Source organism: Rhea americana, unplaced genomic scaffold (assembly GCF_003343005.1).
Source record: "Rhea americana isolate MKP2758 unplaced genomic scaffold, rheAme1 scaffold_54, whole genome shotgun sequence".
NCBI classification, from domain to species: Eukaryota; Metazoa; Chordata; class Aves; order Rheiformes; family Rheidae; genus Rhea; species Rhea americana.
Genome location: NW_028186690.1, coordinates 1,254,473 through 1,281,304, shown reverse-complemented (window position 1 = coordinate 1,281,304; position 26,832 = coordinate 1,254,473). Strand labels below are relative to the sequence as shown.

Sequence of the window (26,832 nt, the reverse complement as noted above, 5' to 3'; positions counted from 1 at the left end):
TAAATTAAATTCACTAAAAACATTTAAATATAAGTTTATCCTTTGGGGAAAGTATGCAATAGAACGCTGCAGCAACCTGTGAAGTGGAGGGCAGTTTCATTACACAACGCTTCACACTGAATAMTTCTGCTACACATCCTACACAGATATTAACATACTTCCTGGAAAATCCTTTCAGCAAGAGAACATGACTCTTGATGGCATTATGATAGTTCTTAGATCTATGAAACCTGTGTTCATTGAAGGCACCACAGACTTTCTTTATCTGCGCAGGGATATATAGCCCATAAAAAGAAAAATGTATCACATTCAAAATAGACCGTTGAGATGATTTCGACTGATGCTAAGATTGGCACATCTCTGTTTTGAATTCCATCAAATTACTTCTGGCCATTGTTTACAGACATTGCTGATAAACAAAGGCTCTGTCTAGCAAAGAGAGTGGAAACATGGTTTGAAAAAGGTAAAACGTGATACTTGTTTGAAATATCAGGCTTCTGCTTTAAAGGTGTAGGCTTATCTTTTGTATGTGCCCTGATCATYTGTACGTGGCAATCATATCTCCTACTGCATGAAGAAAATTCAGAAGTGAGGTAAATGGGTTTGTAAAAGGAAGTCTCAAGAACACCATATACTCTACTGCTGATGCTTTTTGCTTTGAACCCAGGCTACTCTTTCCTCTGCTTTACCGCCCCCACTCACTTGCAACAGATGCTTTTGTGCAACATGTAATACCATTTTCATCAGTTCCAACTTTGAGATGACGTACCCCTTTCAGAAGCTACACCATTAGCTCTTCACCCTCCTACGACTTCATTAGATTGGACTGTCCGCCTGCTCCTGTAAGGAAAGCGAAGGGATAGCTCTGGTCCCGTTTGTCTTATTTTGGCTTTATGAGCAGAATTACTTGCTAATGGTGTGAGGGATTGTGAAGAGTAAGTATTATAGGAAGTAGCGATCTAAATTACTGGTGATTTGGTAGTCTGGAAAAGGTATATGTGCCCAGTCATGTGGGGAAAGACAAGATGAATGGGCATGTGCCCGGTGGGAGGCTGCCAGGGTGCTCTGCTGCGTGGCTCTCTGCCCGACAACGAGGCAGGAACAGCAGAGATGGGGTTACTAAACCAAATTACGAGCCTGAGGGACAACTGTGCCTTGATTCCCAGGCTTTATTGAAACCACTAGCAGGAAGCTGATAAAAGTAAGCTGACTTTGTTAGGAAAAACTTGTTATAGTAGTCCAGACAGAAAGTTTGAAGAGCAGCCAAAACTTTGCTACATGTGTAAATTAGAATTTGATCTCACTCGTATAGATACTGATTCAGAAAGTTACTAAAGGATGAACTTTTATTTTAAGAAGGGTGTAGTCCATCTAGTCCCTCTACACTTTTATTTGATGCCTCAGAAGAGTGAGACTAAGTCAGAGGGTGAAGGATTGATTTTTTTTTTTTTAAGTAAAAGCAATATATTAAAATAAGTGAGACCTTAGCGCACTTTCTCAGTTAATTCTTCATTAAGCTGTTCAGTAAGCACTCTCTTCTTTGGCTTTTTCTGTTTCATTCARTCATTTAATGATCCTGTCAATTATGCTGTTAGCGAGATGGATATTAAAATAGCTTCTCAGATATTACTRCAGGTAAAAAGGAAAATCAAAGATAAAAATAACTACTTTATTTAGCTACTAATTTATTTTTCTTTATTATACTGCTTTTTCTTTTCCTTAAAATTTATTGCAACAATTACATTCCTCCACCTTGAATCACCAGATATTGGGCCTATTCATTGCATTCAGTAAACCTCAATTTCTTCTGAAACCACAATTGAGGTTATAACTCAAAATAATTAACCTGTACAAAGACATCACTTCACAAGTACTTAAGAAAAAAACTGAGGAAAACAAGGACATAATCATAAAATCTGTCAGCTAAATYCTGTTGTTTTAGCATTTGCAAACTCTTAGGTCATGCCAGCTGCGAGGTAAATTGTGTAAACCATTTGGAGCTCTGCCTGGTGATTATCCRTAAAGCAGTAGAAAATAAAGGTGTTTCACTGCACACCTGGAGTTGTTTCAGAATATGTGCACTTTGCTTAATGCAATTTAGTGACTGACCGTAATTCATTAATTCATGATGGATTGTTCTGCGTGGCTATGAAAATAACACTTTATGTTTTGTATTTTCTATATTTTTTCCTGATGTTGAAATAGTAGCAACTGATAATGGCTTATAATCTCATTTTGATCCAATAATCATTTCATGGTATAGCAAAATAGCTGAATGCAAACAAACCTCCATATACTGTCTCTGATTTCTTTTGCCTCAGAAATCTTTATATTTTTGCAGAATTTTTCATTGGAATTTGTCAGCTGTCTTAGAGATTTCAGCCTGTATGTACCCTTTTCATACTTCTGGTGTGARTGAAGGTAAAGTATATCTGAATTACGTCATTTGTGTAACCACACAAGGGCTCCTTCAGAYTGCCAGCTTTTTATCTTTCTTCCAGTGAAGCAGGAACCCTTCTCCCCTAGCCCATGGTGACCTCTTTTTCTAAAAGCTCTAAAAGTACTGCTGAGTTGGCTTCTAATTTAAAATCTGGAGATTGCACACTTGTAAATATCAGATGTTGCCCTTTCCTTTAATTTTCCTGTTCAGAAGAATTGTTCAAAGGAGAGAGGGGAGAGAGCACAGCATTTTGGTTTTACAGACCCGGTTATACTAGTATATAACTTACATGAAAAGTTGACATTATTTTCATCTAAAGGTGATGGACTTAAATGGGTTAAGGTGGATGCTGGTCAGTGCTAAGAGATGACCTAGTCAAGTATGTTATAAACAGAATGTGTTTGGGATCTTCCATTTAACCATCTTGCAAAAATACAAATCTTGAAATAAAATCACGGGTTTTAAAATAACACATTTGTGTGGAAGAGTAACACTGAACAAAACTAATCTGGTATTTTAATCTTACTGTATCTAGTCAGTGAGATTATTTTCTCTTTATAATGAGGACTTAAGTGTTAGCTGAAATGATTGCATGCCATCCATTTCAGAGCAAATATTATGTCGTATTTTGATTCTATACTGCCTCCTCTAATGGTGTTACCAGAGTTCATGGGACCCATTACTCTGATATACTGTACAGGTGCAGAGAACACAATGGCTATTACAATTTTGATAGTCTTTCTTGGTCCTTTTACTCGTGTGCAACAATTGCTGTAGAGACAGCAAGGGAATACCATAAGGGCATAGAGTACTTACAATATTTCTACAGTGCCTTTCAAGCACTCTGTAGTCATTTATTCCTTTGTCATGCCATGTTCTTATCGTGTTTGCATTATTGTCTGTTTTTTATAGATGAGGAAAACAGATCACAAAATGTTACTTGATGTGACCACACAAAGCAGTCAAAGTTGAACAGGGAATAGATTCCAAATTTAAGTTTCTAAGACTTTTAATTAAATTGTACAATATTGTTAATATTTAATGCTGTATTTAGCATTTTAGTTGTGTTTGAACTTGCATCAGAAAATGCTAATGGCTGGAAAAATTCTGATGGGTCAAAGCTTTGACTAAGGGACAGAAAATATTTTCTGGAAGCCTATGAAAAAAACTATTTTTAAGSGCAAGCATTCTATTAAATGCTTTCAAAATGATTGTGAGTTTGAGAAGGTAGGGAAAGTTCTCTTCCTYGATATAGGACATTGGTAGAGAAAGAATCTCAAATATATTCCCAGTCATCTAAAATGAGCCCAGTGATTCATCAGAAAATTTCTTGATCTTGCAACTAGTTAAATCTATCAACAAGTTCTTCCTCTGTCATTTGCTATGGCAACTTTTTTTCCTCCCTTTTAAGTTTCTTAATTGATTTAAATATTTTCATTAGTTATACAGTAAATACAGTAAATGCATTTCACATCCAGTAAATAGAACATGGATAGAAATGAAAAAGAACGTAAAACAGAAAACAGTATTATAGTGTCCAGCAGCTGGACACAAAAACATTTAGGGCTGACATAGTATTAAGCCTGCATTGCACTAAAGCAGCCCAAGAGTTACAGTTCTGTAGAAATAATTCAGTAGAACTGCATCAGTGTCTTTGCTCTTACTGTGAACCCAGGTCAAATTCAACAAAAATAACATTATCCCCCTATTTCTGTTCCAGCTTCCAGTTTCTGTAGATATCAGATAAACTAACTTTATCTAATCAAGTTGCCCCATATAGATGTTACCATTAATATAGGTTAAGTTTACATGCTGGAATGAGCAAATCCCTAAGATTACTGTAAACTGCCTGGTGTCCTGTATACACAGAGAGAGATGGAGATACCCCAAATCTGCTCATTCCCTGTCAGTTCTTGGGCAAGACTGACACCATGTCTCAAGCTTATCTTGAGCTTCAGAGCCAGCCAGCCACCTCTGAGCACCTGAAGCCCCTCTATGGACTGCTGTCATCACCTGTCCTGTGAAGGGAGTTGCAGCTGGGCTGGTGAGAATGTCATGAGTTTACTGTGTATGACAACCAACTTGGATGGAGCTCTACATTTTTGTTTGCCTTATATGCCAAGGGAAAATGGAGGAAAGTGAGCTTTCGTTCATGTGGTTATTCCAGCAAGGTGACATCAGATGAATAACTTGTAGCAACATCTTCTGGGCAAGGCAAAATCCTTCTTTAACACCTTCCTTCTTAGGTAGTAATCTGTTTTCCAGTTTATGGAGGCACAGTGTGTAGCATTCAGAGTTTTTTCTGCCCCGATAGAGTGTTCAAGGACAGTCACTGAAGGGCTCATGGTCTGTTTTCTCAGACTAACAGCTTTACCCTTTGTAATCTAGCTGTTAGTGGAAAGACCCTCTGAAACCTCCAAGTGATGCAAACTTTTACAAGGTCCCCTTTAATAGCCCTTAACATCTTTTCATTAATTCTAGAAAGCCAATAGCCCAGTTGGTGACATTTATAATCTACTTCTCTACCACTTGAAAGAAATGATAGTATTAACCTAGCTTTCCCTCCTCAAAACGATGACATACTTGTTTCGTCTTCTCTCTCCTGAGGCTGACAGCCTTTAAACAGTTTTTCCATCACTGAAGCGAATGATGGTCTTTAACCAGGAGCCAGAGGCTATAGCCACTGCTCCATCGCTTCACAGGATAACCAATTTAACTAGTTTTCAGCCCTTCATGAGCCTGACCTCCACCTCTTCGCTGTATTTTCCATGTCTGAAGAAGTGGGCAAAGTGGGCTACCATGGAAATCTGTGTCCTCATCTTTCAAGACAGGCTAGTCCTTAAGCTGATTTCCCTATGGGTTTTCTTTAAAAAATCATGTATGATGAAACAGTTTCAAGTATTGTCTTCAGTATAGCAATGCACTGAATTATTGCTCTGTGTACACACAGAAGAGAAGAAGCAAGTCAAAGATTTAATGATTTGGCATTGATTTCTGTCATTTGGCAGCAGAATACTGTTCATGTTGAGAGGCGGCTGCCCCCAGAGTGCCCAAAAGAGGGGGAGGCTGTCATCTCCTGAGCTCTTTCTTCAGTCCTTCTCCTTTCACCATCTGTCTGTCAGCACACATCATGAATCCCCAAATATTATTTCTCACAGATTCTTAAAATGCTGAATTTTGAGTTCAGTTCCCACATGCACATGCAGAAAACCCAAAACTTGAAATAAAAGAGAGCAACTATAGAGGGGTGTGTATRTGTGTGTGTGCGTGTGCATAAGTATATGTATCAAAAGGGATTTATCGAAGGAAATCACATCCTTACAAATTAATTACTGCTGCTAAACTTATCATTTCTTCTGTTAAAGATCATCAGAGAAGAAAAAAACAAAAAGTATCTGTTACTAAATGCAATGTCAAATACTTCTTACCATGATGGTCCAAATTCTCTGGTGTCTCAAATCACTGTCACTCTGTTGAAGTTGTTTAAGATATGCTTATCAACTATCAGCTAAAGATAGAGTTTATGGACTTAAAATTTCATGCAAAATGTTTTCTAGTTTTCAAGAGACATTATGTTAGCCATGATCTTTTTAATACTACCAGAATATATCGTGTTTGTTGTAAAAAATGAAGATGTCATGAGGTTAATAATGCAGACAGGTGGGAGGTAGAAAAGCCAGTTATCTCAAATGACTTTCATGCAAACCAAGAGACATTATTCCTCTTCTCCCCAAAACTGAGATGTTGATTGAATCTAGACTGAAAAACATGAAATGTTTGTTGGGAAAATCTCTTTTAACACTAAGTACCAGCGTCTCAATTTTAGGTGTCTCCAGCTTATAAATGGCCACAGCCACCCACACAGCGTCATCAGCCTGCTCCCCAGACAGTCATTTAGGAAATGAGTAGCAGCCCCAGAACCCCTGAGTACAGATCTCGGCTCTGTTAGTGAGAGAGAGGAAARCCATGCAATTCCAGCGGTGTGCAGAGGCCGCCCTGGTGCATCGCGGGCAGTGGGTATTTGTCCCAGAATGTACRCCAGCCACTTCCCTGCAAGGACTTTGGCGAACATTTTGGACTCCCAGGATGGAGCTGCTTCTTCGCTCTTTCAAGCCCTAAATGGTTAAATTATTCTGCTCGTTGAAACCACACACTTCAAGAGGATTCAGTCCGTTTGCAGCCTGAAACATTTATACAGCTTTACAGTAACAAACATTTTGAGACAAATCATCTGCAAGAACTTCAAGGTCATTCCTCACCAAAGAGATTACGTTCAGAACAGTCTTTAGGGTCCGTGTCCAGCCTCAGCACGGGGAGATCCGAGGCCCTGCCGGCAGGACGATGAAAGTCAATGGATTTCAGCTTGCGCACAGCTCCTCATTTGCCTTGATTTAAAGGTCCCAGTCTCAGTCCTTTATGGTGTATTTAGGCTTCCTTATAGGCCTCCAAGGGACTGCAAGCTTCTTTATTCCTTAAAAGTATACCTTGTTGCTGTAATTGAAGCCGTTTTGTTACTATAATTCCTTCCTAATATTACAGTTCTAGTCAAGTGCTCTTTCCCTCTGGAGACATCAATTATTATGGGTTTTGAATAGGCCTCCCTTCAGTATACATACTTTTATTCCCAGTGCCAAAATCAGGTCACTGTAATTCTCTTTCTTAATAAGACATGGTTCTGTGTTTCTTCTTTGAAATCTGATATATAACACGTGTACTGGTAAATAGCTCCACTCCTTACCACACAATTAACTATTTAAAGTTCCTGTCATATTTAAGAAAAACTAAATAGTATTTCAAGTTTGACGGTATTTTTTTACACTCTCTTAGTGTTTTATTAAAATATGGAATGTCCTAAGTCCGGGGAGAAGTTTATACAGTTTATGCAGGTATTAAACCTACGTAGATTTGAATATCGGTGAGAGTGCAGGGGAACCAGCCATAGTAGTGCACTCTATGAAGCCTGTTCAACTGAAATGAAAATGGTACTGGGTTCATTAGTTAAATTGTATATGTGAAATGCAGGTTTTTTCAGTACATTGTAGTGTTTGACAACTGGTCCCCACAACTCCATTGATGTTGATAGTGAGTCCTCGCTGCTGCATGCCCTGTGGACATTTGTGGATTTAGTCTGTATGACCTCTCTGGGGTATAGAGAGAAACAAGCTTGGTATCACAAAATGGGAACCGAAGCACAGGTCTGGGCACACACAGCTCTTCTGTCACTGTCCCGCAATTTCTGTTCCTRCGTTGCAGCCTGTAAAGTCAGTTGTGGAGGATTCTTGTGCCTCTTTTCTTGCATGCCCATAAGACGCAGAAGCAGTCAAACTCCAGATGTCACTTCCAGACTCCTTCTAAATATATGCTGAAGTTTCACGTTTACAAACAAGCTAATACTCTCTGTTATTGGATTCATCAGGATTTAGTACAATTATTTGTTTTAAAGCGTTCAAACCAAGCGCAGCTTTGCATTTTTGTGAATGATTCCTGTGTGAAATCCTAAAGACGCTTAACTCAGATGGGCGTGTGTAGTAGTTATCACTGTGACATCTGCCCTAAAATTTGCACTTTTCAAGGGATRCCACTGCTGGGACATTGGGCACTAAAAATACGTTTTCTGCATCATCTCACAATTGAGGACTATGCTACGGCTGTTCAACTCCACGGGAGATTCCTTGAAGCATCTTTCTGTTACCTAACAACTTCTACACTGAAGCTATGGCCCTAAACTGGCTGGGGAACGAATTATGCTATTAATGGAAGGCTATGCTTTTGCTTTATGGCTTACATATTGCTCTTAGAAGAGAGTGGCACTTGTGTGATGGATTGATTGATGTGTAGCCAGTCTGTCCTCTATCCTGTAAATCAATTGTTGGTGTGATGGGACTGAAATGACTATGTAATATACTGTAAGTCAGCTTATGTTATCGAAAGGCAAAAAAAAAAAAAAAAAAAAAAAAGGCAAAATCAATGCACATCCATATTTCTCAGAGTTAGGCATATCTTGCTGAACTGTTTTGATGTAGCTTGAACCTGCAATATGTTGATATTTCCTTCTTAATTCACAGTGTATTTTTTCTCCATGAAGATGCACACAAAATGCTGTCTCTTGAGCCTAGGCAGTAGCAACAAACTTTTACTATTTCCAAGATGTATCCTGATGTACAGTAGTGAGATTTTACCATATTGAGGAAAGACTGTAACTTCTCAGTGGCTGGTCAAGAGTGTCACCGGCTTGGTGTACCATTGTGCTACATGATTTTTTCCACCCTTGACAAAAGGCATCATGCAAGCCTGTGTGTTTTCCTGTAGGAGGTGGAGCTGTGCCGCATTAGCAGCCAGGAGAAGCTGGGACTGACGGTCTGTTACAGAACAGATGATGAGGAAGACACGGGGATCTATGTCAGCGAGGTAAAGATGGGATAGCGGGGAGGGGGTGTGGGGTGGAGGCGAGGAGCACAACAGGGAACATAAGAACAAGTGCTCTGAGCCCAGGCTGCAGGAACATCGGCCATCAGCCAGCTTGTGTCACTTTCAATTCATTTAAATTATCAGTTTAAATTATGTTGCCCAAGTAGTATAATTGTTACTAGTGTGCTTGTTTAATCTGAATGCTTTTAACTACATCATAGTTAGGGAAGTACAAAGGAGTCTGAGCATGGTCTGAATTTTGAAAGAAATCTGTCCTTATACGGCAAGTCAGGCACAATTTTTAAGGAGAAAACCTTCTCCACACCCTGCTGCATTTTCCTGCTGCTGCAGCCTCATTAATCATACAATAGCTAATCATTATCTTATTAGTTGTATTTTTTGTTATACTTACAGTATGTTCACAAAGAGCGGTGAGTGGAGAGAGTAGCTTGAAAGGAGAATATGTCAGAAAGACTGGCCTATCCTAATACTCCTCACAGTTTTGCCAGTCAAAAAATAGAATAGTGGGTCCTTAGATGRGATGAGCCCTCAGTTTCTCTTCGCTTCCTCAGGAAAACCTGGCATTCCAGAAGGTGTTTAGACTGTTCCATATTATCAGTGCAAAAGATTCCTAGGCACATTAATTCCATTTGTGTTTCCAACCATTTTAAAGAGGGTTGTTTTTCTGGAGAAGGCAAAACTTCTTAGTGTTCAAGCCTGCTTGTGATTGTCCTGGGTGAACTGGATTCCCAATCTGTCATGTTCAGGTAATATGTTGTACCATATCCTGAAGGTCATGGACAGAGTGAATGGTAGAGAGAATCTTCCTGCGTCTCAATAAAGCAGATCGCATAAAAACAGGCCAGCAGTAACGTCAAAGAATCTGAGAAACTCAGCCTTAGATCGAGAATAAAGAATTAATATAAACTACGCAAGAGTAATTCTTCCAACAGATGTATAAGTGCTGCTATTGAAGTCCGTTTGACCTAGTGAGAAGAAAGGAAATAAAGGAATTTTTTAATAACTTCCAAAATTATATCTGAGATTTCTTTTCTTGATTTTCATGAGATTTCTTTTTGCTTTTCTTGCACAGTGGCAATCTCTCAAACCTTTTAAAGTGAACATAATTATATTGTCTTTCATACTTGATTAAGCACTTCAGAATCATTTTTTCTATGACAATGCCCAAGAAGAAAGTAATATCTAACAGCTGTAGAGGATGCAACCTGCAAAACAAATGCTAAACTCAAATATTTGGTTTGAAAAAATAGCTTGTGGCATGACAAGGCGAAATAAATGGTTTTAGATAACCATCAAGTGAAAGGTGATAGATAGAATTGCCCTGTGAACAGTAGGTCATTTCTCAGGGATGAGCTATAGTGACTTTGATAAACTGTTAATGGAGCCCTAAACATCTCTTTATGTTAAGCTAACTTAAAATTAACTGACTCAGAACAGAACCATTTTACAGGATCTGAGAGTGATCTATGTAATGTAGCTCCTTTGTTGTTTTTTCTATTTCCTTGAGAGCTACAGAATTCCCAAGGAAACAGCAGATAGATAACTGAGACAAACATTTAGTAGTAAATGTTTTGATGAAARAGAAATAAACCTACTTCTTTCCCAAAGACAGACCCATTTGTATAAAGGTACCAGGTGCTCCAAAATCACYGCAGTCCCTAGTGATTTTCCAGGGCAGAGGAATTCTGTTGTTAATTCTTAGTGCTCAAGTGGCTGAAGGTTAGTGCCTGATGGTGCATAGAAAAATATTAATCTGAAAATCACATGCTCCCAACCCTTTCTGTCATTAGATTTTTATTTAAAACAAGCTTCTGCGATTATTCAGAGAACTGCTAAGTCCATGTGACTCTGAAGAAAGCTATAAACTGTCTCTGTATAGAGCAAGGAATGGTACTGTTTCAAATTCTTCAGCTGTGGTCATTTCCAGTAAAGGTCTTTCCATGTTCAGTTCTTGAATATTGTCCTATGCAGGTTGATCCAAACAGCATTGCTGCCAGAGATGGCCGGATCCGGGAGGGAGACCGCATTTTGCAAGTATGTGACAAGAAACTTTTTCTTGAACTCTTTCTTCAGACAAACATGCAGCACTGTTTTCTCTGTGGATTGTTGAWGAGGGAAGATAGTTCTCTTTGTTACTGAGATCGATGAGAAAATCCATGTCTGTCTGTTTTTTAACACAATAGCTGGGAGCTAGAGTGCATGTACTGAAAAATGAGAATGACAAACTTGTTCTGGCTCATGCCCTTATATCCTGCATCTTTCTTTGCCACATTTATTAGCAAATCTCATTTTTCCTGTGTGCATCTCCGTGTCAAATGCTAAATAGGGATCCTGCAAACATAGCTGTGAGTGTCAGAAATTTACTCACTGATTATATAAATTTGGGTAAAACTCACTCAAACCATAGACGGCAAGAGGCTTTTCGTAGAAAAGACAGTGCTGAGTGAACATGAGGAGAGGTTCGTCAGATTTGTGTTAATATTTTATTTACTCCACCACTAAAAATCTCACTTTTCTGAGTTCTTTGCTAATCCACCGTCTTGGCTTTTTTCTTCCCCTTTGGTTTCTATAGATCCACACATGTAAAGAGCTGCAGCTCCCTAAGATAGGTTTGTGCAATAAAGCGCAGTGCTCGTAAGTGAGGATGGCTAGCTGTTAGGTCTGAGGGAAGGAAGGAGGGCAGTTTGACTATAAAGAGAGGAAAATAGCTAAAATGACAGTAAATTTCAGTTTTGAACTGGCAGTGAATAGTCCATTTTGCATCAGTGACAAAATCACAAAACTACTACCAAAATCAGTAATTTGGAAACTTCTTGCTGTATTGTTGTATTTTAGTCCTGTTTTCCAGTCAATTTGCTTTGAAATTTTCTTTGTTGACCTTTTTTCAMCGAATCCCCAGAAGTAGCTACTGGTAATGACAGGTTGCTTTTCAGTAAACAGCTCAGTAATTGCTCTTCATTAATTTAGGCACACAAGCTTTCTGGATGTTGCGAGATCAGTCCAKTCCTTGCCTCCAGTCTTTTCATTTCCGCAGGAAACATCTTTGCTGAAAGCTGTAGCTGTATTTCTTACCTTGATATCAGCTTTGGGAATCTAGCTAATCTCCTGAGCACAATAGGATCTACAAGCTGGCTTACCAAAGTGGCCYGTATTTCAAAAAGGAAATAATAGGATACATTTTAATGTGAGAGCTTGTTCAGGGGCTGCTGTTTTATTCTCGGGGTGGTCGAGAATGTGGAAAATGTTCACAGGACAGGTCGTGTTCCCACACAAAACACACACAGCTACTGCAGGAGGGCAGGGAGCCCCTCAGTGGGGTGCAGGGTCGTGAGGTTATGCAGCCACATTATGGGATATGATTGTAAATGGATAAGTTGATGTGCTGTCTTCTACATCTTTTTATAAAAATCCGCCAAAGGAAGCAAACAGGACGTAAGGTTCACTTGACCAAGTGAAAAAAAAACTTTAATTCCAACATTTGTGCATTTTTAAAGTAAGGAAATCTATRATACATTAGTTTTTGGCTACTTTTTTCCTAAAATTTCTGGATGAAGTGGAGAGCAAAGTAGAGTTCAGACAAATATTCTCAAGTTTCTMMTGAAATTCATTTCATTTATGAGTAAAGACTCCAAGGGTGAGAGAAAGAATAGGTAAGTCTCTTGTGGGTTTTTTTGTAGACCAGAGCATTACTGTAATGTCAGTACTGATAGATAGCAATGAGTTTGATCATTAAAGTTAACACCCAGAGAGTTATGTGGGGTTTAKTTTCGTATCTGAAAACATATTGACCCTCGATCTTCTCTTATTGATGAGATAATTCAGAGAAATGGAAGGTGACACTGCCATTATATTGGGATTACAGAGAGGTTTGGAGAAAGCAGGATCCTTGAGTGCAGGGACATTTTATATGGGTAGCAGATGACATGGGTTATGTCTGTCTCATAAAAGTGCATCAGATTTCCTCAGGTTTTTGAGGCTGGAACTGTTCACTTCACTTTCTCACTAACCTCACACAACTTTGCCATCCCAGCGGATGCGAATCAGTCAAGCAGTCACTCCAGCTGTTGGTGTTTTGCACGAGCTGAAGATCTGTCCCTGGGCTTCTGTGGCTGTGTCCGCATTTCAGTTTAGGGCAGCTCTGTGTTCCCCGATGGTTGTGTGGTCTCCCACAAATCACAGTTATTCCTCCATGTTATCTTTGAAGTGTCGCAAAAGTTTTGCCACTTAGATGGTCAGGGTATATTGGCGTTTTCTTTAATCTATATTAAAGCTGTAATTTTGAGTCATGATGTTCAGACCGCACACACATGAAAAAATACAGCTTTCTCTGTACTTTTCAACCAAGAAGTTCTTGTTGCTTTGAAACTGAACCTTCACAAAAGACTAAATATTGGGTGATATTTTATTTTTCCACAAATAATAAGATTCTTCCATCTTCCAGTTTTGTCCTCATCCATTTTCAAATAGGCCATGTATTTTTTGCTACTAGAGTGAAAATAATGCAGTTCTTGTGCTGCAAATTGGACAAAACTGAACACATATAGAGAACRTCATTTGTGTTTGGAATTTGATTCCCTCAAGAAGGATTTCTGGGCAATGCAAAATGAGTTTGTTACAACGTAGTCATGAACGTCATTGTTTTAATGTACTGACAAAACTGCAGAAAGACAGCGAGAGAAGCACRTTCTTACTGGTGTGAACCACTTTTATTTTGATTATCCCCTCATAAGGGGGATACATGTGTGTTGTGTGGTTCTGGATACTAAGCTGGACACACAAATATAAAATGATTAAATGGAACAGCAATAAGCAGTGGCCTGTAAGTATTGCCTGGTGAGAGATAATACTGTAGCTCTCTAATTGGCTCTCTGCAAGCATACAGTATGACTGATTTCAGCTGTAGTATTACCAGTCTTGCTTCCACCAGCGCTATTATCTCAGAGTGACACTTCCATTACTCTGAACGGAGAAAGATGAACGTCACCTGTCAGGGGCTGGTTAATTGTGTTGCTAGATGTATGTTACCAGGGCGCAGGTTGGACATTTATGAACATAACTGCTTCCTCTGATGTCCGCCATCCTTCAGCGATCGATACGGCTCTTACAGTAAGCGCATAATTGAGTGAAGGCACTTACCACTGAGGGGCTGAAGATGAGCCCGTTGCGCAAGTTTCATTGTCCATACATTCACCACAAATGAGCTGATATTTGCCCTTTATTGTGTGTTGCTTTGTGGAAATAGAAACTAATGTGCCGCTTTCATTTGTTTTCTAGATAAATGGCCAAGATGTCCAGAATCGGGAAGAGGCAGTGGCATTGCTCTCCAGCGATGAATGCAAGAAAATTGTGTTGCTGGTTGCAAGACCAGAGATGCAGGTTAGATTGAACAGATGCACTGAGCTAGGACCCACGTTATACTATACATTCACTGTCACCATAAGTAATGAACTACTAAGAGATAGCAATGCTAAAGTTCCTGGTAAAAGGAGGAGAAAGATAATTCCAGAGCTTTGCCACTTCCTAGCCAACAAAGAAAATAAAATGATATTATGAGCGCTTGTTAGCCCAAAACCCAGCAATTCCTTTTGCTGCAGATAGAGTAAGCTGATATACAAATACAGCTGACAGCACTAATATGGTATTAGCAAAGTATGGAGTAGAACTTGAAAAGCGCCTGTTACTTGTCTGATGATTCTTATTCATTCTGGGGATAAATTTCCCATACTTATCTGTCATTTATATTGGCTTACACCAAACTGTAGCTGGTCATTGATGACAGCTCCTTTTATCTTATGCACTTGTAAATGGACACATGAACTATTCATTTACGCATTAATAATACGGATTTCATTATAGTACCATTCAGCAAACCTGAATCTAATTGTTTTCAAATCACTGTGGTCACAAAAAATTGCTTGTGCATTACAGATCATATCTTGGGAGATATATTTTTAAAARCATTTAAAAATGTTTTTAAGGGATTAAAAGTAAAATTATGCCATGCCAAGGATTTTTTATGCCTTTGCAGAGGAAGCTGTCAGGCTGATCATCAGGCTAAAGGTGAGGTAGCAGTGAAAGAAGAGTACTGTTTGTACTTCCCTTTTATATTCTGTTTATAACCCATTGCAAAGCAAAAGAAACATTATATTGTCCCTGTTCTCTTTATCTGCTATAGCAGTTCAAGCAAAGTTGCCATTTGTCTCTCATGCTATTGATCTGATATTTCTCAGTCTCAGTAGCTGCATACTCTGTATAAATTAAATTGAATGAGAGTAATTCAGTGCCACTTGGAATCTCTACTTTAATCCAGGAGCTACACAGGAGTCACAGTTTCAGCATTCATTTCCTTCATGTTTTTCAGCAACCTAACCAGTTCCCATAGAACTGCTGATACAATACAGCAAAACAAAGCTATGCATGAGTTTATATTCTGAAATTGTATCCCTCTTTGCAATATGAAAGCTGTAGAAGCGTTAGAAGAGTTGTTTCAATAATATTCTTAGAATTGATACTGAATATTTTGTTCTTCAGTAGTGAATACAAAACCACTCACTTATAAAATTCATGCCCATGCCCAAACACACTTTCTGTGTTTGTTTAGACTGGCTGACGTGAAAAAGTTACATCAGTGTCAGATAAGGAATTATTTAACTCTACCAGCATAGCTTCCCATGTGGGCATTGATCTCATTGTATAAAAGTGTTTTGGTGTTTGAGTGGGGTTTTTTTTTGAGTTTAATCTATGTGTTCTGAGAACATATTTATGCAAAACTGAAGAAAAGGCAATAGCATTGCAGAAAGCAGGTTGTCCTCAAACAGTTGKTTTCAGCTGCCTGTGTTGCTTTGACTCTGATGGTTAAAAGGAGCAGGATTAAGGAGGCTTTTATTTTTAGATGGAAAATGGTAATGGCAGTATTGCAATCTTGAAGATTGACTGCTGAGCACATTCATTCAGTAACAGGGAGGAACACCTCTGACCATTTATTGGCACAGTGAATACTGATGTATAATTAAGTTTTGAAACAGAGCGCAGGAGCCGTGTACAAGCTGTTTAATATGTAAACAAACAGCACAGGCATGTGCATTCACACGTGTATCTGTGTGCTCAATGTATACAGTGTACATGTGTACTAAGCCATATATTCTAAAAGCTGTAACATAACAGACTAATTCCCTTTAGTAAGGATTTGGAGCAGATTTACCCAAGTGGGGCTCATCATTTATGCTCCAGATTTGATAAGCCCTGCAATTTCCTAAAATGTGGGAAATTCAACTGTGTGGTTTCTGGTAGGGAAGGACTCTGTTAATTTTTTCCTTGAGAAAAAGAAAACAAGACAAGYAAACAAAACTAGTGGCCGCCGCCAGATGTTTCAGAAGATGGTTTAAAGGACAAGCATGAAAATTAAATGCCAACAAAAGAAGCTTCCTTCTAATCCCAAGCACTTGGAGGCTGGCTTTGCCAAGGAAAACTGTGGAAGGCTTATGTTATTTATAAGAGGAAAAAGTTAATTGGCACAGGCAAAAACACACCAGAGTTTGTGGCAGAAGCATTCAGAGTGATGTCCTACTAGTATTCAGTTAAAAGTGCTGCCCAGCATCAATCACTGTTTGTGTAGCTTCAAGCTACTACTTGCTGATTTGATTTAATTTTTCATTTTGTCATCCATGGGCCAGATCKGTGTTGGTTTTAATGAAGTGGTACTTGTACTGCACGTGTTGGCCTCTTGCTGCCTGAAGATACGATCTTGCTTTGAAATAGTTGAGACTTCCATAATTGTCTAATRTTTAGACTTTTACCCTATACCATCTTTTTGTCACCTTCTTCCACTTGGTACCTTCACCAGTGACAAAAAAACGACGCGGCATTTTCCTTTTCAACACACTGCACCGCCTGACAAGGGGTTACAAGTGGAAATGGGTGTGTGCTGTGTGCGCACACGTGCACGATGAACAAAATGGGAAGAAATAAGGTTTTAGACCAAGTGCGCCTGTTTAACTGTTTAGAAAGATGTGAAGGGGGGCAAAGTGGGTCTGGAGCTGGGAAAACATAGCGTCCCCTCTCGTCCTTCTTTAATGTTACGTTCGCCAAATGCTAAAGCATATATTTATATGTCAAGGAAAAAAACCAAACAGATAAGACTTGTTCCCGGGCACTCTGTAAGAACAAAAATAGCTGGTCTTCAAGCCACTGCCTCATTCAGTCTCCCTTTTCTGTTTGTTTGTTTACCTGGAAGAYCGATATGAAAACTGTGGCAGAAATACGGCATAAGGTTTCTGCTGAGGTTCGGGCACCTGGGCACAGCGCCGGGGCGGAGGCTGTGSAAGGAAAGAGCTTTCGGCGCCGGGGCCCGTGGCGGTAATGAACGCGACAGCTTCAGGACCGCGCGCTACGCCTTTCATAYCTTTTGAAAGGAAATAATGTCTGTGCTGTGCAGTCTCCTTCATTATGAGAGAAAATCAGTCACAGTGTTTCAAGAAAGGATAAAAGGCACGAGAGTCCCATTTTTTTCATCCTTTCTTTCTCTTTTGAGAAGCGAACTCCTGCAGCCTCGCGTTCTGAGGAGAATCATTATGATAAAAAGAGCTAGTCAAGCACTGCCATTTGGGTTTGCCCTGTTTTAGCATGCGTCCTTGCTAACGTAATATAATGTACTAATGTATTCTTTGCAGCTGGAGGAAGGGTGGCTGGATGATGAAAGGAATGAATTCTTAGAGGAGTTAAACTTAGAAATGTTGGAAGAGCAGCATAATGAAGCGATGCAGTACACAGCCAACGAGGTGGAGCAGGTAGGACTGCTACTAAATGTATCATTTGAAATTTTGCTAGGTGTACTTTTTTATTAACAGAGAATGAAACAATAGGTGTTTAGGCCAAGTATGACAAGGTAAGAAACAACGCAGGAAGCTGTGAGATAAAAAATGCAGGTTTCTCATTTTCTCTGAGCTCTCAAAGTATTTCTTGCCTCCTCTATTTCTAAAGTGTTTTGAGTATATTTTGTGCTATTTTATATATATATATATATATATATATATATATATATATACACATATATATATATAAATAAATGTTTTATCCATGGATTGTATCAGAGTTGCATCCAGAGCTCCGAGCTGGGATAGGTGCCGCTTTTTGTTGTACACACAAGGTATAGCCAGCCCTTGCACCAGAGCACACACAATCTTACCTTAAAACAAAATGGAAGAGATGTTAAAACAAATAACAGGTGTGTTGGTGGAAGAGCAGTAATACAGGTGGATTTTTCTTACACCAATAGCACAGAATTTGTCAGTTGTTTCATCAATAGAGACAAAAACGCATACTCTTAGCAAAAACTTCGGTTTGCTGCTATCCTAACTTTTACCTGCCCATAYGTACTTTAAGTGGTGTGACTTAAGATACAAGATACATGTGCTTCCTCAGTCGTACAGTGGCATCAAGGGATGAATCTCTTCAGTTGTATTTCCTATGGGAGGTGTAAGTGACCTTATCCACACCTGAACTGCATGATTTGTCAGCCTGCTCACTGAGTGGAGGTGAGGAAATAAAATACCACTTCATCTGCTGGTTTCTGCATATCTGGAGCAGCACAGAAACAGTTTTTCCATTCATGGAAATTTGTGACTTAAATTTTCTTTTTCCCAATCTGAATAGTTCCAAAGCAGGGCCACAGGCATTTTTCTTTGGAGTGAAGAGAGGGAGAGAGACTGAGAGCCTTCTTCCAGAAACCAGGAAACTTACTTGCCTACTGGAAGACCTAGGTCCAAGTCCTGCACTGCTTTGTCCAGGCTTGGGACCTGAACAGCCCATCTGTCTAGCCCATTCACTGCCCCCTCCCCAGCGTATGCCCTGGCACTGGTCTATAGACTAAGTAGTATCTCTTACTAAAGCTATTCACTTTGCATAAATTAAATATTCATTGGGACAGAGACACTGAGAATAGCTCAGCAGTTAAGACTATTATCTGGAATATGGTAGATCAGATTTCAAATCCTTGGTCTTACAAGTGTTTAATTATTAGCACAAAATGGAATAGCCCTCCTGTCAGAGGTGAAGGAAGCCTTGCAACAGAATTTATAGCAGCCTTTCAGTTATGACYCTCTTTTGCAGGCAGTGATCCAAACCTCGGTTTCCCTGGTAGATGCATTAACTGTTGTACTKCTTGCTGCTCTGAGCTGAGCTGTGGCATCTTTTTTATTTTCTTAAACAGAAATTCTGTTTTGAGCATGAACATATTTTCTGTCAGAGAGAACGCKTGTTCTTTGCAGAGTATTTTAGTTTGCACAATAATATTTTCACAGAAACACCCACTTTGGGGGAAAATTCTTCAGGAGATCTAACCTACAACTCCCTTTTAGTTCCTCACACAACATACTGGGCCTCTGAAATCATGTTATAGTTGTGAACATCCATTCCTGCAGTCTTGTGAAACTCCAGTTTTTCACTGAATTTGGGTTTTAGRTAGTGTTAATTATTGAATTGTAATGTTGCACAAAGTGGCTGTTTCTTTTCTTCCCTATGGAAATTTTATACTAATGTAGAGAGCTGTGCTTRAGAAAATTATGGTCCCTTGCACTCTGCAGGTGTCTGATGTTGGATTGCTTGAAGTAATTCTAGGAAAGCCAGACATTTCTTTGCCCTTCTGCTGACTAATGGAATCAACTGAATGCAGCTTGGTGTGTGATGGGCGCCAGTAATTTGTGGCAGCTGCAGCCTCTCTGGCCTCTTTGGAGTGACTCAGCAATTCAGMAAAATACTTCTTTTACTCCTTGTTAGGCTAGGAGAGCCTTGCAGTTTCCTGAGGTGAATCACGTAATACCTCGGAGCGATGAAACTGCTCTTGTTGAACCTGCAAGTCTCCAAGCTCGGGAGCCTCAAGCTCCCTGACTGGCTGTGGAGATTTCACTCCAGTGCCAGCCGTAATTTTTGTGAACCAGAACACAGTCCTCTGGCTTTGCAATCATCTGTCATCATGAATCTTGCCAGCTCCAGAAATGAATACACATTATAGCAGAATATCCTTCCAAATACGAGTCTGTTTTACAGAAATCCATTTTAACCTCTACTGTGAGCTGTCACAGAAAAATTTTATATAGTTTATAATAGAAGAATGGCAAAGAATTAGGTAGATAGTCATATCTTTTATATATGGTTTTGGAGCCACTATAGAATTTAATCAAGAATTGTATCTTCTCTGTAGAGCATAGTTCAGTAAATTTCTTATAACCCATTGTATTTCTTCCCCATTAGAACATCTCAGTTCATTGTACAGCACAGATAACTTTCAGATGAATACCATACATTTGCCATGCAGAAATTCTTATCAGTATTATGAAATAWATCAAAACCTATTAAGAAAAGAAAGAATTGATTAAAATAATTCATTCTAGTATRCTCATAGCTGAAATACAGAGAAAATATCTGAAGGAAATTCTGTTTTGAGAGATGCCTATTTTAAAAGAACAGCACTGTTTGCAGAAGAGCATTTTCACTTTTAGTGCACCATTGAAATCAATCCCTATCTTCCAGCATGGCTTGAGTAACTCATATTTTGTCTACCAAGTACTGTACCTACTAGTACCAGGGACAGTGGTGATTCCTCTAAGCATGGCCAGTCTCACTTTCATTGTCAGAGACTGGCCAGAGAGCCCAGATTTATTAAAATTCTCAACTGAGTCTCACTGTTTTCAAAWCTTCAGTAACAGCCTAGGTTTTGAGCCCCTGTGCCTATATGCAGAAAGTTGTAAAATTAGACTAGAATAGTGCCTGAATTCCTGCAAGATTAGCCATTTTTGTAAGCAGGAATGCTTACTGGAGCTGAAATGCAGAATCTTTTGAGGTTCATTTATTGCTTGATTGTACGCACCACCAGCTTCACATTCTCATTATCTGAGTTCTCACTGCAAAGATGAAGCCTACAGAGCCCTTTGGTATTTCAAACAGAAATAATTGTAGAAGAGATTGACAATGTATGTTTGAAAACAAACACTTTGGAATAGATAATAGATAATATTGACAAAAGCAATGTGTTAATGATTGGAGACTATCTCCTGTTCCTCAAAAAAGGACTTAACTTGAAATTAGGCTTTCTGACTTTCAAAATAGAATTAAAATAATCTCATACTGGAAAAAGTTACTCAGTCTGCACACATTTAGGAGTTCTGCTAAAGATGATAGCTCCAGAAGAGAAAAGCTAGAGGCTACCTTACTTGAGTCACAGTGGATTTTTAAATACATCCCCAAAACATGTAGTGCAATAAATACCTGTATTATTTTCAGTCCTTATAATTGAATTAATCATCTTTATTCACATCCTGGTGAAGGATTTAAATAAAAATGGATGTCTAYTTTATGATGAGAAGAATCCAAATGTACAGGTACCTGTTTCTTCTTGGCAGGGAAGAGAACTACAGGTGACTCCCTGACATCCAAGTGTCCATGCTACAGATCTGATCAAATGAATTCCACTGTTTTGGTTTCTGACAGAGTGCAAAAATGGATTTTGCTTTCTTTACATTGTGYGTGTGTGTGTGTGTGAATTATTTACACTTAGTTTAACTTGAACAGATGACAGCATATTCTATTCGTGCAGTMTAGATCAAGGGGAATTTGAAGGAGCAAAATTTAAACTGCTGATAAAAGTGGTGTGGAAAACAAGAACCACTAATTCTGAAAGCGCTGATAGCAAACTATAAAGTCTCTCTCAACACCTAAAGGTGCAAATAAATACTTTAAAAGAATTTTCAGGGGTGCCCACATGTACACTTGTTTCATAGTGTCTCCCATGCTGGAGACACGAAGGGAAGCTCTAGTAGCATCACGCAGCTCAGCTCATGGAAGGTATGTAACTGTGCTAACACAGTATGGATAAGCCCCTCTTTTAAGGGGTAAAATGAGTTTAGTCATATGGATGCAAGTTGAGCTATGCCACCTACCCTCATAGCTAAAGAGTAGACTCCTCATTTGGTAGCGTAGTTGGAGCCCTACATTTGGGGTATGTGCCCACATCAGTGGCCATTCTGCAGCAGGGCTCTCTCATTGTCTAATGGAGCTCTTCTCCCTAGTGTAAGTTATATTTTCTGGAGCAGGGAGAAACGAGTTGCACAGTGTAGTGGCTGGAGTGCTCACTTGGAGTATAGTTGGCTCAGACTGCAGTCACTTCTCTGCTGAAAGGTTTGGAGGCAGAGGAGGTCAATGCAAACATGAGCAGCTCCAAAGGAGGTGACAGAAGGGACCAGAATTGCTAACAAAGTGGCACTCACCTGGAAGAGGTGGGCTAGAAAAATATGAAATTAAATGCAGATCTCCAGGATTCCCGGTGAATGCCCTGGCCACTGGACTGCTTTCTGGATAMTCTTGGTTTTCATGAAGAAATCTATAGATATTGAATTTTGTCTCTCTGCAAAATACAAAATTTTGAAGCTCTTGAAAACCAGGTAGTGTGGGAAGACATTGTGTTCCCACCACTCTTCCAGCTACTCTTAAAAATGAAATGAAAGTGCTGCAGCTACTTCAGAGAAATATAACAAAAGGCTTACAAAATCTTTTAATGGACTTTATGTTCTTTCACGGTAATGTGTCAGCTGAGTAAAGAAAGAAGAAGTAAATGATAAGTGTAGAGAAACACCCTAATAGCTTAAGTTATTCAGAATGCTATTGGTACTACTCTTCATATTCCATGTTATGATGAAGCCATGATACCTTTGTTTTTAAGTGGATATGGAAATATCTAAGAAGATCTCGGATGGAGAAAAAACATACCTGTAAATTTTAGAAACTTGCAGATTTTTCATGAAAGTTCATCTTTTTCGATTGCAGAGTCAAAATCTAATTTCCATAAAATTCCAACCCTACCACATCAATATACATTGAATGTTTACATAATCTCTTGAATAAGATTGAATACATCCTGTCTACTTCTCATGATGTTTAAATTGAAGGTGGGAATTTCTCCTCTGTTTGAGGAGAGTAAGAGATAGTAGTTGATAGATTGCAGATGTTGCTKCCAAAGCTGCATGAGAAATACATGTTTATTGTGTATTTTGTTATCACCTATATGTTGTATATGCATAAGGATGGGTGTAAAATGTACATTATTATTGTAAAGAGAACTTTTTCTTTACAAGTCTTGTCTGAGACTGAGAAATTGCTAGAACATCCCTTCAGAGATTTAAACTAGTCTGTCACACACACTGAATTATTCTGGTGGTGTATTTCCTTCAAAATTTATTTTATTGCACTGTTACTTTGCATTTCTAGGGTTCTTTTTGTTTTTGTTTCTTGAGGCTAGGCCTATTTTTTCCTTAACAATGGAGCAAAGGAAAGCAGCTGAAGTGTGTGTGATCTCGGGGTTCAAGTGAAGAGAGGAGAAAGGAGGAGAAAAGAGACACATTTTCATCCTGTTTTACTGTCTATCAAAGTAGAAAAAAAGAATTTATTATGACAGTGACTTCTYTGAGTTTGTTACTGTTCATTGGATGCACTGTACCTTTTTTCTCCCTTGATTGAGTAATCTCCCATTACACATAATTATGTAATTATACCTCCTAAAAGAAAAGAAGCATTTGGTTAGTTCTGTGTGCACTTAGATATTTGGTGAACAGGTCATATAAATTGCACTCTGAATGATTGCTCTGTAAGGGGAAGAGGGGGGGAATGCTTTGTGCATATCCAGCTGGAAAAAGAAAGAGCACACACCTCTTTAGAGTAGTATTATCTCACATTTTTTGAATTAAAAGAATATAAATAGGTTAGGTACAATGTATGGGGAGTGAATTAAAAAACAACAGCCTCAAAGCTTGACATTATGCCTATGGCAAGCACTCAGTATTGTTCTGMGCTTAATGGTAAAAGGCTGTTTTTATTTCTAAGGAACATAAACTCTAGATAGGGAACAAAAATGATCCCTAAGGATGCAATAGAGAGGGCTATTTGAGCAAAATCCTAGAATTCATAGTGAAAAACTTTTAAGTAAAAAAGTATTGAAGGCAAGATGTGGAAGAAAGGAGCCGGGAGCATATAGTGGATAGGGCTAGCCCTCTGCAGGCTTCAACCCTGCCAGTCTCCGTATAGCACACAAGGAGTTCACTGATTAACATGAAAATGCTCCAGTGATGAAAACAGTCTCTTTGCACTGTCTTAGATTGCACTAGAGTCATGGTTTGCTGGACTACTTGCTCTACTTTTCTGAAYTGATACAGGCAGTGAAGTTTTTCCCAAGTTTGAGAAGATTTCAGCTCCACCAGACCCTGGCCATGATCCAGAATCAAAAACAGTGCACCATCTGGTGATCATTATCTTTAAACACTGCAAAGAGATGGCTTAGCTAGAGAGGGAAATATTTCTTTCCGGACTTTAGAAGATATGTCACTAGTGCTGTAATTCATCTACTTCACTCAGTATGGCTGCCACAGCATGACTCTCAGAAATGTTTAAAAGCCATGAGTGGTAGGACTGCTGTTTAGTGCTCTGTTTTAATTCAGCTCAATCAGATCRCAGTAGTTTAAGCAAAACAGAGCTGGAAAATATTCTCATGTACTATGATCTACATTTGATAATGATTTTGGTTTGCTCATTATTTTAGCCAAAGAAGCATGAAGAAGAAGATGGCACTACAGACACTGCAACCTCATCATCCAACAACCATGAGAAGGACAGTGGAGTGGGACCTACAGATGAAAGTMTGCGTAATGATGAGAGCTCAGAGCAAGAGAATGCACCTGAGGAGCAGAACAACGCTACCCTGCAGAGCAAACGAGAGCTGGGTCAGAGCCAAGACACCTTAGGAAGTGTTGAACTCCAGTGCAATGAAAGCTTTGTATCTGGAGAATACATTGAATCTGATTTCATAGGAAACCCAGATGAGGAATGTGAAAGGTTTCGGCAGCTGTTGGAACTGAAGTGCAAGATTCGAAACCACGGGGAGTACGATCTGTATTACTCAAGCAGCACAATAGAGTGCAACAGAAGGGAGCAAGATGGGGTGGAGCATGAACTACAGCTACTGAATGAGGAACTGAGGAATATTGAACTCGAATGTCAGAATATTATGCAAGCTCACAGGCTTCAAAAGGTGAGGGATCAATACGGAGACATTTGGGCTTTACATGATGAAGGGTTCAGGAACTATAACACCAGCGTCGATGTACAAAGAGGCAAACTGGATGACATCATGGAGCACCCTGAGAAGTCTGACAAGGACAGTTCCAGTGCATACAACACGGCAGAAAGCTGTAGGAGCACTCCGCTGACTGTAGAGCGATCCCCCGATAACTCTCTCCAGAGGATGATAAGCATCACCAACAGGAAAAACCTGAGGAGCACTATCGTGGCTAATCAGTTGTCCTTGGGACAAAGCAGCAGGGAGGCAACCTCATCCAAAACCAAAGTCACTGAGCATAGCAGTGCTGCTGAGGATACAGTGCTGGCTTCAGAAAGCGGGAAATTCACAGACCAAGAAAAGCAGAGCACTGAGCACATTCCCTATCTGTCTCCATATCACAGCTCTTCTTACAGATACGGGAATATACCAGCTCATGCAAAGCATTATCAAAGCTATATGCAGCTGATCCAGCAGAAGTCTGCTGTAGAGTATGCCCAAAGCCAGCTCAGCCTGGTGAGCATGTGCAAAGACTCGCAGAAGTGTGTGGAGCCCAAGATGGAATGGAAAGTGAAAATAAGGAGTGATGGGACGAGGTATATCACAAAGAGACCAGTTCGAGACAGAATCCTGAAGGAACGTGCCTTAAAAATTAAAGAGGAGCGCAGCGGGATGACGACAGATGATGATACAATGAGTGAAATGAAGATGGGTCGTTACTGGAGCAAAGAAGAGCGGAAGCAGCATTTGGTGCGAGCTAAGGAGCAAAGGAGGCGGCGAGAGTTCATGATGCGGAGCAGGCTGGAGTGTCTTAAGGAAAGTCCACAGAGTGGCAGTGAGGGCAAAAAGGAAATTAACATTATTGAACTGAGTCACAAAAAGATGATGAAAAGGAGAAACAAGAAAATCTTGGACAACTGGATGACAATCCAAGAACTGATGACACATGGTGCTAAATCTCCAGATGGCACAAGAGTGCACAATGCCTTTCTATCAGTTACTACTGTATGAACACAACTTCTTTCAGAGAGTATACTACCAGTTTAGGTAGAGTACTATTGCCTCGTTCAATGTGGCATTTTTATATATTTTGTGACTGTCTATAGTTTGGCCTTTTTTGTAAGCAAAATTACTTGGTAATTTTTCATTTGTTTTTCATATAATGGTACCTTCTTTATCTGACAGTCTTTCTTTATCCTGCAATATATTCATATTATTCATTTGTATAAAAAAAAAACAAAAAAGAGAAGCAAAACAAAAAAAATGGAGAAGCCAATTAATTTCTTAACCTAATACATATCCTGTAAGTTAAGATCTGGATTTATTTCTCTAGCTTTCTTTTTTCTACTTTAATAACAATACAATACCAAAACAAAATGCTTTATACTGTATCCTTGGCTTAACAAGTTGTTAAAGTTTTACATCTTAGATTGCAGCTGTTAATAAATCATATGCCACATCCCATCATATAGATAAGAATGACCTTTTTCCAACAACACATTGTACAGTGCATTTAACCTGTAAATTGCAATTGTATTTGTCCAAGTAAAGTGTAGGTGGGCAATTCTCCTGTGTTATGTAGTGGCATTGGTCATGTAGCTAGGCAGTTATGTGATAATTGTGAAGATGAAAGAGAAATAAATTATTGCTTATCTTTAAGAAAAAGAAAAGTCAAGAGTTTTTTAATTTTGAGTATTTGCCTTTAAAGGATTAATTATTTCACCATACCTGATTTGTACGGCAGATAGAGATTTCAAAAACACAGGACACAGTTCCAGAAGATAGTTCCTATGAATGAGAGATATTTTCATTTTGCAGAACACTTAGGAGTGAGTGGCTCTTTCTGACTTTTTCTCACCTGCTATTA

At 39.1% G+C, this 26,832-nt stretch overlaps 1 protein-coding gene across 1 annotated transcript in view; it reads left to right on the top strand.

Annotated features, from left to right (window-relative positions):
- Nucleotides 1-26,615, top strand: part of PDZRN4 (PDZ domain containing ring finger 4) — a 248,540-nt gene extending 221,925 nt beyond the window's left edge. Inside the window, exons 5-9 of the mRNA XM_085318521.1 lie at nucleotides 8,750-8,848; nucleotides 10,841-10,903; nucleotides 14,144-14,245; nucleotides 17,539-17,655; nucleotides 24,450-26,615. Of these exons, the coding sequence (XP_085174647.1) occupies nucleotides 8,750-8,848; nucleotides 10,841-10,903; nucleotides 14,144-14,245; nucleotides 17,539-17,655; nucleotides 24,450-25,976 (1,908 nt within the window). The 3' untranslated portion in view covers nucleotides 25,977-26,615. The remainder of the gene's footprint in view (nucleotides 1-8,749; nucleotides 8,849-10,840; nucleotides 10,904-14,143; nucleotides 14,246-17,538; nucleotides 17,656-24,449) is intronic.
- Nucleotides 26,616-26,832: the final 217 nt, after the last annotated feature.